Genomic DNA, 12,200 nt, shown 5'->3' with positions numbered 1-12,200 from the left:
ATGTCAGACAGCTCTGACTGAGCTAAATGGTAAAATGCAAAGCATTTGTCTATATTCGACCTCTTCAGATTGACTGATAGACCTACTACCAGTCTGAAAATGATCAGCTCTCCTCCTTCTTATACTTGCTGCTCTTAGAGGGCTTTCTTATCTACCCTATACAGAAATCTTCTAAATTATTTACATCTTGTCTATTAGAATGTAAACTCTTTCCTGCCCAGCACTTAGAACAATACTAGGCATTAGATCAAGGTCTTGACAAATGCTTGTTGACTGACTGACTGGTGGGGATGGCCAAAATTAAACCTAAGGGTGAAGGTCGGCCTCAGCTTTTGTTTTTGTTTCAGTGGTTACCTCTTGGTGGGAGGGGTGATGAGTGAGGGCCCATCCTTGAGAGCAACTTCTGGGTCCCCTTCTGTGCTACTAAAAGAACTCCCCAAGCAGGACAGGCTGTGAATGAAAGAGAGTCAGTTCGGCTACTTGTTCAAACTGAGACATTTTAGTGAATGCCAACGAAGTGAATTTATCTACATTTACACATAAAGAGCCTTATGTTCATTTTCCCTACTCATCTTATGTACAACTTAAATATGCTACAGAAGTGAATCATTGCCAAGGAAGGGGGAAGAGATAATCCTGAAGTAGAGAAATCTTCAGAAGGATAGCCCAGGAACTGGTCACTTAAAGGAGGTCTCCGAATGACGATGAGATTCGGTCTGTTTCTGGAGTCACCCCGAGGTTTGTAAGTATTTGCCTTTCGAGTTCCAGATACTCCTCATAGCTTAGCCTCAGCTCAGCGTCTACTTGTTCTCTTGATTTTTGAAGAACTTTCTGGGGAAAAGAGAGGAAACAAAAATCATATTAGGTGCTTAAAGTTAAATACTGATATATGAGATTGGAATCACTGGACTGCCACTGTCTAGGGAAATGTTTATATCCTTTTTGTATATAACCACCTAGCAGGTTTGAACAGAGATGTCTGTAGATTTGTTTCATTACCTTTGAAGTCAACTTTTCTTTGTAAAAGCTAAAAACATTGATTTTTTTGTTACACATGTTGTTTGTCCTTTGTTTTCAAAGAGGACCATTGACATCATGGGGTGATGACTTGCTCCTCAATTGGATTGAAGTGAGGCCAGGCTGTGCAAAGTTGTCAGCCTCACTTTCTCTTCCAGTCTTGAAAATCCAGTGGCAGCACAAAGCCAGGATGACTGGTGATGGCCCTGGATGCAGTGGGTGACCTTAGCATCTTCAATGTCTGACCAAGCTCCAAGTGCTCCACAGAGCTGTTTCAGCCACCTTCATTTTAGTTGGAACAGATTGGTAGACATCCCCCTAACTTATCAGGGGTTTGAGGCCTGTCAGTTACCTTCAGCCTGGTTTAAGGAGACAATTTTGACTGCTGGGTTTGACTGCTGTGTGTGCTGCAGCTTCTTAGAACCACAGGTCAGAGTTGGGTGAAAGGTGGACACCAAAAGTGCTAGTCCTCCCTGAGCACCCCTCACAATCCTTTGTTACACGAATATCTATGCTAATGATCTATCCTGCAATTCACACCTTGCAGGCAGGCCTTCTAGAAACTGGGATACTCCCATCCCTTTAGGTTTTGTTACTTGGCACCCCTATTCCCTTTCCCAAGGTTCCACAGAACACAAAAATAATTTTCACTCACTTTAATTTTTAAAAGTAACTAGGTTTTTGTGATCTAGGATAGCACAAATCCAAATTACTGGTCACTGCTCTTAATTACAAATTCGTTGCAGAGAGAAAGGCAGTTTGCTGTAGTGAAAAGAAGGCAGGAACTGGGGTTAGGGGACCTGGGTTGGAATACTGCCTCTGTCTGTGTGACCTTGGAGAGGCCATTTCCTTTCTCAGCGCCTCAGTTTCCTCTTGTGAAATGAAAGGGTTGGACTAGATCAGGAAGCCTTAACCTGGAGTCTATGGACTCTTTTTAAAAAGCATTTAGATAATTATGTTTTAGTATGATCAGTTTTCTTTGCAGTTCTCTGTATTTTGCCAAATGCATTTACAAACATTATTCTGACAAAGGGTCCATAGGTTTCACCAGACATGGTTAAAAAAAACCCACCTGGACCAGATGATACCCTAGATCTCTGCCGATTTCTGCCTGTCATCCTGGCTGCTGGAAAATGCTGAAAGAGCGATCATTACTTGACATTCTCCTTCTCATTCTATCATCAGGCATGCTTAGCTTGTAACATCCCTGCGCCTTCTAGTCTTATGACTTGTTTATGTTGGCACCTTTTGAGCCATGGCCAAGGGACCTGCAGCTTTCATGATGGTCTCCTATAGTGCCATCAGCAGGCATTCTTAGGGGATTGGAGCCTACCTCTGGATGCCACTGCTCCATTATCCATGAGATTACTTAGCTGGCTTAACCTGTTTTTCCTCACTGGAGAAGGAAGGAGTGTAGATTGTGAGCTCGTGTTTAGCCCACTGCCTGACACATAGTAGGCACTTAGTACATGTATATTGACTAAGTTGTCAGATTTGTAAGATTTGGGAAATGACTTCTGTGCCACAATAGTGACAACAAAAGAACAGATAAAGCATTCAGAACAAAAAAGGGCAGATGATACTTAAAAAATACAGTGAATTGCGTCAAGTGTCTATGCTAGGAAAGAAGGCCATAGGCTGAGATAGGGATTGGGACTGTGATTTCTTCTCCACCAGAGCCTCTTGGCTCCTTCTTTGTTATTTACATTCTTAGTTGCTTAGAGCACCAGGAAAATTCAAATGACTTACCCGAGAGTCACACAGCCCACATGTCAGATGTTATAATCTGCCTCATCTGGGCAAATCTTAACTTTTCATATTCTATTGTTGGCATCCATGACAGTGTTCATTCAACAGTAGGATTATCATTGGATCATCAAACATGTATTAAACATTAGATCAAGTGTTAAGGGAGATGTTGAGAATCTGTAGAGATCTGTTTACACAATGAGTTTCTTTCTGACTGTTTACAGTATTTTCTCTTTGACCTAGAAGCTCTAGATTTTGGCTGTGATATTCCTTGGAATTTTCATTTTTGGGTTTCTTTCAGGAAGTAGATTATTTCTGTTTCCACTTTGCCCTCTCATTTTAAGAAATATGGGTAGTTTCCTTTAAGATTTCTTTAAATTTGATGTCTAGGCTCTTTTGGTCATGGCATTCACATAGTCCAGTGATTCTTAATTTTCTCCTCCTCAATCTTTTTTTTTCAGGTCAGTTGTTTTTGCTATGAGACATCTTATATTTTCTTCTATGTTTTTAGTCTTTTGACCTTGTTTGAACATTTTTTGCTGTCCCATGTAGTTGTTGACTTCTATTTGGTCCATACTAATTTTCAGGGAGTTTGTTTCTTGGGCAAGGTTTTGTACATTTTGTGCCAAGGTGTTAACTCTGTTTCCAATTCTTTCTTCCATAGCTCTCATTTTTTCCAACTTTTTCCACAAGTGCTCTCATTTCATTAATAAAAACATTTTAACTCTTTTTAAAAAGACTCTTGCTTCATTTCTTTCAAAAATTCTAGTTGAATCCATATTTTTCTCCGAAGCTTTAGTTGTAGATGTTTTGGATTCCTTCTCTTCTTGGTTTGTGTCCTGAGCCTCTCTGCCACCATAGTAATTCTTCTGGTGAGATTTTTCTTTCGTTTGCCGATGCTTCCAACCTACTTCATGACTTTATTTTCTCTTGGAAGTTCCCTTCTCACTTTTACTTTGTGACACTGCCCTTTTTTGTTCTCCTGCTTGTCTCTTGCTTCCTCTCAGCTGCTTTGCTGGGTCATTGGCCATCCACATCCTGGCTCCAACTCCAGGTATCTCCTAAGTTTCTGTTCTGGGTCCTTTTTTCACTACAGTTTTATTTGGTGACCTCATCAGCTTCCATGGGTTTAATTATTATCTCCATGGTGATGACTCTCAGTTTTACACAGGGAGTCCCCACAAAGTCTGAGCGCACTAAGGTTGTGGGGTGGACACTAGTTTTTTTCCTGAGTTCCAGTCTCTCATCCCTAAGTGCCTATTGGATAGTTACAGCTGGATGTTTTGTAGGCATTGCAAACTCAATCTGTTCAAAGCAGAATTCATTATCTCCCTGCCTCAGTCCCTCCTCAAGCCACCTTGGTTCTGTGGAGGGTAGCACCATCATCCAAATCATCCAGTTTCCTAATCTTGACTCTGCTCTATCACCAGTTGGCATCTGTCCTTCCTGCCTCCTTAATATCTTCTCTCTGCTCCCACAGCTACCACTCCTTTAGATCTTTACCACCTCTTTCCTGGATGGACTATTTCAATAGCTTCTCATTGGTCTCTTTGCTTCCAGTCTTTCCCCTCTCCAGTGCACACAGCTGCCAAAGTGATAAGCACAGATCTTACCAAGGTACATTTCACCTTCCCAAGGAGCTCTATTGACTTGGTCTTTGTGCCTATAACTTACTTATTACAGGCAAAAGTCCCCCCTACCATGTGAGAGCAGGTAGGGTACTGATAGTGATACTTTATTTTAAAAAAAGGAAGAAAAAAGAGAAGAATGTCAACAAATCATTAAAAGACAACAAAGAAAGCAAAAGAAAGTTCTGAAGGGGATCCAAAGAAGCTGGACACTGTTGAGACTTTATTAAATTGGAAAAATCCTTTCAAAAGACCCAAGCAGTATGTAGTAGAAGAAAAAAAGAAGATTCCACAATTCCCTGTTGCCCCTAAGGTCAAATACACGTTCCTCTGTGTGACAATCTGACCAAGCTTATTACGCATTATTCTCCTTTATGCTTTCTGTGATCCAGCCACAAAGTCCCACGTGCTGCACTCATCCATAACATTCCACATCAGCTGGTGCTAGTTGTCCTGTGCAGGGAAAGAGAATATCCCAAAGGAATTCTCTGCTTTTATTATAAAATTCCCAGTAGGAAATTGAGTGAGATTCCCTAGCTCTAGCGCATCACACTAGTATCTCCTTTTTCATGAGTGACTGATGAAGGATTGAAAAATATCCTCTTTACCCCGAGGAAAGATGGGGAATGAAGGGGACCTGACCAAGGCTAGTCTTCACTGCTGAAGGACAGAAAGATAGATATTGGATATTAGAGGCAAAGAAAAGTTTATTCCTTAAATTTTCACTTACAACTTTCTTTCTTTCTGATTCCAGCTGCATTTCTTCTTTTTCCTTATCTCGGATTTCTTTGCGTTTTTCTATATATCTCAGGTGACTGACTTCTCTGTCAAAGTAATTGTGTACACTTTGTACCTGTTAATGAAAACATAAAGAGACAGTTGCATAATCCAGAAGTTCCATTGCAAATGACAGCACAAAACTCAGCAACATCCGCTTTGATCACTAGAAGTTCTAGAGCGGAGATAGCAGTTTCCAGGTCCTTTCTTTGCTTTATTCATTTGTGCAGGCTCTGGATAGGTCACAAGTACCATATGCTGATCTATACATACTTTCAAACTTGCCCCAAACTGTATATATCAGTGACTTTGCTAAGTATCTTACAGATCCATCCATCGTGGGAGAAATTCCACCTACGAGGACCTTTTTATTTTGAATTGTGCTTGATGTGAATATAAATAGCACTTCTTTCCTCCAAGAGGTAACCTCTATGAGCTCTTGGTGGTTGTCATTTGGTTCAAATCTGTGGAGTTTAGGTTAGTCTAATACAAACTCACTGTACTTACAATGGAGAAGAGACACTATACTTTGCATGCTGGTTGTATTCCATATCCTTCTTTTAATAGTTATTGATTCTTAAAGTAAATCCTTCCCTTAAAGTCACTTCTGTTCTCCCACTTAGTCTCTCACCCCTGTGAATATAGTTTGTTCGACTTATGAAATATGAGAAAACTCCCCGTTTGAATGAATGACTACTCACTGAGTAAATTCTAGTGGGGATTATTTGGAGGAGGAGGGTTTGGTAGACCAGCTGGCCATGAAGTCTCTTCCAAGCACAACATGGTATAGTAGAAAAATGATGGAATCAGAGGACCAAGATTCAAATTCTGCCTCACCTCACTTCTCTGAGCTTCAGGCTTCTCTGTCATAAAGTGAAGTGGCTTGGCTCTGCCATCTTGAGAGTCCTTTCCATTTTTATTTTTCAAGGTAAACTATATTTTATGTTTTCCCCAGTTACATGGAAAAAAATCAATTTTTAACATTTGCTTTTAAAACTTTGCATTTCAGATGCTCTCCTTACTTCCCCCCATTGAGAAGGCAAGCAATTTCACAGAGGTTATACATGTGTAGTTGTGCAAAACGTATCCGTTACAGTCATGTTGTGAAAGAAAACAGATCTCTCCCCCCGCCAAAAAAACGCTTAAGAAAAAGTAAAAAAAAAGGCATACTTCAATCTGTGTTCAGACACCATTGGTTCTTTCTCTGGGGATGAATGGCATTTTTCATCATAAGTCCTTCAGTTGTCTTGGATCTTTGTATTGCTGAGAATAGCTGTCATTTATGTCGACTATCTTACAATCGTGCTGTTCCTTTGTACACAGTACATTTCATTTTGCATTAGCCCATGCAAGTCTTTCCAGTGAGTATCCTGCTCATCATTTCTTATAGTGCAACAGTATTCCATCATAATCACATACCACAGCTTGTTCAGCCATTCCCCAAATGATGGGCATTCCTCAATGTCCAATTCTCTGCCCCCAGAAAAGAGTTGTCATAAATATTTTTGTACATATAGGTTCTTTTCCTTTTTGATCTCTTTTGGGATACAGACCTAGTAGTGGTATTGCTAGGTCAAAGGGTTTTAAGGCATGGTTTTATAGCTTTTTGGACATAGATCCAAACTGCTTTACAAATGGTTGAATCAATTCACGACTCTACCAACAATGCATTAATGTCTCCCACATTCCCTCCAGCATTTGTCATTTACCTTTTTTTGACCTATTAGCCAATCTAATAGTTATCATGTGGTACCTCAGAATTGTTTTAATTTGTATTTCTTCAATCAATAGTGAGTTAGAGTGTGTTTTCATATGGCTATAGATAGCTTTGATGACTTCATCTAAAAACTGATCATATTTTTTGAGCATTTATCAATTGGGGAATGGCTCTTATTTTTAACTTATTTGACTTAGTTCTCTTGTGCTTGAGAAATGAGACCTTTATCAGAGAAACTTGCTTCAAAATCTTTTTCACAGTTAATATTGCTAACTGTATTCCCCTCCATCCTATTTTCCCCTCCCCATTTATTCTATTCTCTCTCCTTTCCCCCTGTCCTTCCTCAAAAGTGTTTTGCTTTTTATTGACCCTCTCCCAGTCTACCCTCCCTTCTATTACCCCCCCAGTCCTCTCCATTTTTTATGCCTATCATCCTGAACTCTAGAATTTTCTGACTGTATGACCACATAACGAAGATGCTAACCATTGTTTCTAAACTTAGTAGATCCCTATCTAAAGGAACCCAAAACAACTTTTTAAAAATAATGCCTCCAAGAGATCTAATCACACAAATCCCCAAAGCAAAATATCACCAACCTCATTGGATGAAGGGTGACTTAATGTCCATGGAATTTCCAATATATGCAGTGTTCCATAATAATCAGCTATGGCTACAAATTGCTGCTTTGCTGAAAGATTTTTAAAAAGGGGAAAAATTTAGCAAACAAAAAGTAATCTTAGAAGTTAAACATCCATGTGTTTTTGTTTTGCAGTCTCCTCTGGGACTTGTTGCTTCTACATGTGGTTGCATTGGCTATGGAACCTTCATTGGGTTTTATAGCTGAGACCACATAGACATATGGAAGTCAGTTTTTCCAGTTTGGGGGAAACAGAACAAAGATTCTAAGCCTTTTGTCAACCATCTTGGGCCTTCTTCCAACCACGCTTCTCTTGTCTTTGCTTCTCTGTGAACCTTCCATCCTAACTCAGTGGGTAGATAACAGACATGTCGAAGGGAATGCTCATGAGGACAGGTGGGAAGATTCGCAAAGAATACTTCTCAAGGATATTTTAGTTTGTAAGACTCAAAGGGAAAATAAGTTTCCCATGATCCAGAGGAATTTCAAAGCATCAACTAGACCCACTGCTTTCTCTGCCACAGAGAAATGTATTTTTTCCCTGAGTTTTTAAAATATGAACAAAACAGCAAGTGCTGCTGGACAATTTCATTTTAAAAAACAAAACAACTCATTGCATTTGTTGTTTTTTCTTTTTTTCCTCCATAGGAGATTTTGTTCAAATCAATTGTAGACTCTTGTTACCGAAAAGTTAAGAAAATTAGAATTTTAGACTAATTAAAAGTAGCAAACACCTTGACAACATGTACTGTATAGCTTATCAATGGCTGATCTGGAAAACATTAGGAAGTTGGGATGATTCAGATAATTTCTTCATCTGACCTTTCTGAGAAGGGAGTAGAGGAATGGAATGAAAATAGATGCCTCTGAATACGTGCTAAGAATCAAAGAATCTTGTAGAAATTCAGGCAACCCCTCCAAAAGAAAGGGATAATATTTCTCCCCCAGGAATTTCTTTAATCACCAAGAATATTTTTATATATTTTTCCTTACCCTGGGCAAGTTACTTATTCTCCTCATGGTCTTAGGCATCATAAATATATGTTACATGTGAATATATAATATAAATTTAAGACTATAAATTGCAGAGAAGAGGGCAACAAGGTGGTGACAGGAAAGCTAGGGGTTGCAGTGGATAGAGTGCCTGAGTCTGAAGTCTTGAAGACCCGAGGTCAAATACAGTCTCAGAACTTACTAGCTATGAACCTGGACAAGTCACTCTGTTTGCTTCAGTTACCACATCTGTAAAGTGAACAGGAGATGGAAATGACAGGTTGCTCTGTATCTTTGTCAAGAAAATCCCAAATGGGATTGTGAAGAGTTGTGAATGACTGAAACAACTGAATAACAACCTAAATTGTGGAGAAAGTGCTGAGCCACATGGGGAAAAGGAGTTTCCTTATGTGGGAGTTTCTTATGGTAATGTAATTACAGGTTCAATCTTCTACCATTACTTCAAAAAATAATAAAAGATACCTTATGCAAAATGCCCCCCAAATTATCTGACTCTGCAAAGCAACTGTTTGATATGAGTTCAGTGGATAGTCACAAAGATGATTAAAAGATTGGAAAACATGGTCTATAGGGAAGAAAAGGCTAAAGCAATGGAATTACTTAACCTAGAGAAAGGAAGGAAGAGGATATATCTAAGTGGTCATTGTCCAGCTCCAGCTGGGGAGACTGGGAAGGATGAAACCCTGATTTATTGTTTACTGAGGTCCCAAGAAGTTCTACTCTGATTTAACAGCCTCAGCATCACAGAACGAGTTCAGATGAGGGCTTCTCTGCTGCTGCTTCTGCAGGAGAGAGATCACAGATCCAGAGATCCACAGAGATCACGAAGATCCAGGAGATGTGGAGGTTGTTTAGTCAAGAGTTTTATCTAGCAGCAGCACGATGTCAGGGAGAGGATGCTCAACTTGGAATCTGGAAGATGTGGATTCAAATTCTGCCTCAGACATGGCAAGTTCTATGACCCAGGGCAAGTCCATGGGGTCTCTCAGCCATGGCTTCCTGTAAAATGCTCTCTGGGCTGTTGTGAAGATTAATAAGTACTAGAAAGCACTCTGCCAACCTAAAGCATCATGCACACCTCAGCAGGAGGCAGCATGGCAAGGGATGTCACCTAATTGAGACTGATCTGCCCCAGGAGAGGGGGCTTCCTTACTGGAGTTCTCTGTGGAAACAAAACCTTAAGTCTGGTTAAAAAGAAAAGAGCAATTCTTCATCTCTGATGTCCCTAACTTGGTGACCCTGGGAATTTCCACATCTGCTCTCTATAAATTGGGGAATGATTTCAGGATAGCCTGGTATGTGGTGTCTCTGTTTTCTGATTGAGGTTAGGGATTGACAGACTAGTAGCCTGGCAGCTTCTACCCAGGATGTGCAAAGGCTTGGCCTAGAAGCCAACAAGAAGGACAGTCTGGCAGTGTGTGTCAGCAGTTAGCAGCCAGAAGGGTAGAGTCAGGCTTCAATGGGGACCCTGCAGCGACCTCAAGTATACAAGAACACTTTTAAAAAAATAGGAAAATAAGCTTTGGTTTCCTTATGAGAAGTATAACATCCTGGCCAAGGAGAACAACACTCGGCCAAACCTTAGGAGGGTCTTGGACACGCTTGTAGGATCTTGAGGAAGGAATGGTGAAGGGACTTTAAGCTTTGTCCTGGGAAGATTGGATGAAGAGTCTAGGAATGTTTAGTCTAGGGTAAGGAGATGTGGGTTTGGGGGGGCATCATCTTTGTCTTCAAGTATTCCAGTCACAGTCATATCATTTGGCTGTGATGTTAGCCAGCTGCCCTCTGGTACCAGAGGCAAGACCTTCGATGCTTTTCACCATTGGGAACTGAAACTGGTTTCAGTTCAAGGAAAAACTTCTTGATCAGCCAATCCACAAGCAGTTATTAAGTGCCTACTGTGTACCAGGCAGTGTGCTAGGTGCTGAGGATACAAAGACATAGATGACATAGCCTTTGCCCTAAAAGAACTTGTACTCTAACAGGGGAGATACCAGGAACTAGGAGAAGTGGCACTGGCCTCCTCTGGGTGGTGGTACTTGAACCGAGTCTGGGAAGGAGACCAGGGGATCTAAGAGGCAGAAGAGAGATGACTGTTCTTTCTGGGCATGAGCAGCTCTCAGTGGAAAGGCTGGCAGGTAGGAGATGGAGCTTTGTGACTGAGGAGCTACAAAGAGGTCAGCACTAGGGGATTGTGAATTGGAGGAAGGGAAGTAAAGAGGAGGAATAGCTTTAAATATTTGATCCAGGAGGCAGCAGTAATAGTAAACTGGAGTTTAGAGTAAAGAGTCAGATCTGTGCTTTTGGAAAATCCCTTTGGTGGCTGAATGAAAGATAGGCTGGAGTGGGGAGGCACCTGAGATACCAGTTGGCTATTGGTGGTGATAGTCCCTGTGAATGGTGATAAGGATGTGCATTAGGGAGGGTGGTGCAAGATTTGGCATCTGAATAAATTTGTGGGGTGAGCAAAAAGAGGATGACATCAAGATTCTCAACTTGGTGGCAGGAAAGTAAGGTGGAATCTGGGACAGATAAGGGGATAGTAGGCCACCTGTCACTGGAGATGTTCAAGGGGAAGCCAGGTAACCATTTGTCAGGGTTAGTAGAGGGGATTCATTTCAGACCAAGTGAATGATCTCTAAGGTTCCTTCCAACCTTAAGACTGTAGGTCTAAAATGGGGGAAATAGTTTCTGCCCATCCTCAGAGTAGCTGTGAAGATTAAATGTCTCTCTTGTGTAAAGCTCTTTGAATAGGTACAATAGAAATGTACAGGAGGACTAGCCAGAGCTAGACCCACAGCCACCTCTTCCATTCAAGAGTCTGAATCAGGCTGGAGCTGGTGAGGAAGGCAGCTGCCATGGTTGGGAGACAAGTGAATTGGGCAAAGTACTCACTAGACTTCTTCATTTTGTCCATTCCAAGGTCTGAGTCCATCACATTCATGGAGCGGGGAGCCTTCTTTCACACTCACCTTCCAGAATGGATGGGAAAGTCACAGTGCTTAGCTCATCACAGAAGGGATTTAGGTTGGATAATTTTCTTACTTGTTAAACCTTGGAATGGGTTGTAGAGGGAGGCTGTGGCATTTCCTTCTCTGGAAGTCTTTAAAAACAGATGGTTTTTAATCTGTTAGGGATGGATCATATGACTTCCTGTAGTAAGGGGCAGAGGACCATTTTATAACCTCTTCCTACATTATGATTCGTCTAATATTAAGTAAGATCATTTTCAAAGATCTTTGTTAATAGGTTAACAAGGAATGCTGGGCATAGTGGAAAGTCTGTTGGATTAAAATCAGGAAATGAGTCCAAATCCCTGCTCCACTGCTTATAAGCTGTGTGACCGTGGACTAGCCTTCAGTCTCCTCATTGCTAAGATGCCTGCATCTTGTAATCATACATTGGGACAGGGTCAGACACTAGACCTGTGATTAGCCTTGAAAGGGGACCCAAAGCCCCAGGAGGTTAAAGTGACTTGCCAAGACTCCCAGAGCCAGTAGGCATTGGAAGTGGTACTTCATCCAAGGTCCTGCTGGCTTTGAGACTGACCTCTCTGGCTATTGCACCCCATTGCTTCTCACTTTGTCAACTAATGCCAGCTACTGTTTATTTATAAAGAATGAGATGAGTTCAGGTGGTCTCTTTCTCAAAGTTAACCTA

General features: G+C 41.0%; 1 protein-coding gene across 5 annotated transcripts in view; it reads right to left on the bottom strand.

The window, feature by feature from the left end:
* Window positions 1-477: 477 nt before the first annotated feature.
* Window positions 478-12,200, bottom strand: part of DNAI3 (dynein axonemal intermediate chain 3) — a 123,126-nt gene continuing 111,403 nt past the window's right edge. For 2 of the 5 annotated variants that reach the window (XM_072648910.1, XM_072648911.1), the window contains exons 21-23: window positions 7,486-7,577; window positions 5,125-5,247; window positions 478-831 (exon numbers count right to left, since the gene is read on the bottom strand). In XM_072648910.1, coding sequence (XP_072505011.1) covers window positions 682-831; window positions 5,125-5,247; window positions 7,486-7,577 — 365 coding nt within the window. In that variant the 3' untranslated portion in view covers window positions 478-681. Of the gene's footprint in view, window positions 832-5,124; window positions 5,248-6,341; window positions 6,645-7,485; window positions 7,578-11,435; window positions 11,668-12,200 lie in introns of those variants that run through there. The other 3 variants (XR_011975719.1, XR_011975720.1, XM_072648912.1) reach the window with 3 other exon arrangements.

This window comes from Notamacropus eugenii, chromosome 2 (assembly GCF_028372415.1).
Source record: "Notamacropus eugenii isolate mMacEug1 chromosome 2, mMacEug1.pri_v2, whole genome shotgun sequence".
NCBI lineage: Eukaryota > Metazoa > Chordata > Mammalia > Diprotodontia > Macropodidae > Notamacropus > Notamacropus eugenii.
Note: the sequence above shows the minus strand (reverse complement) of the source record. Positions and strands in the feature narration are given on the sequence as shown.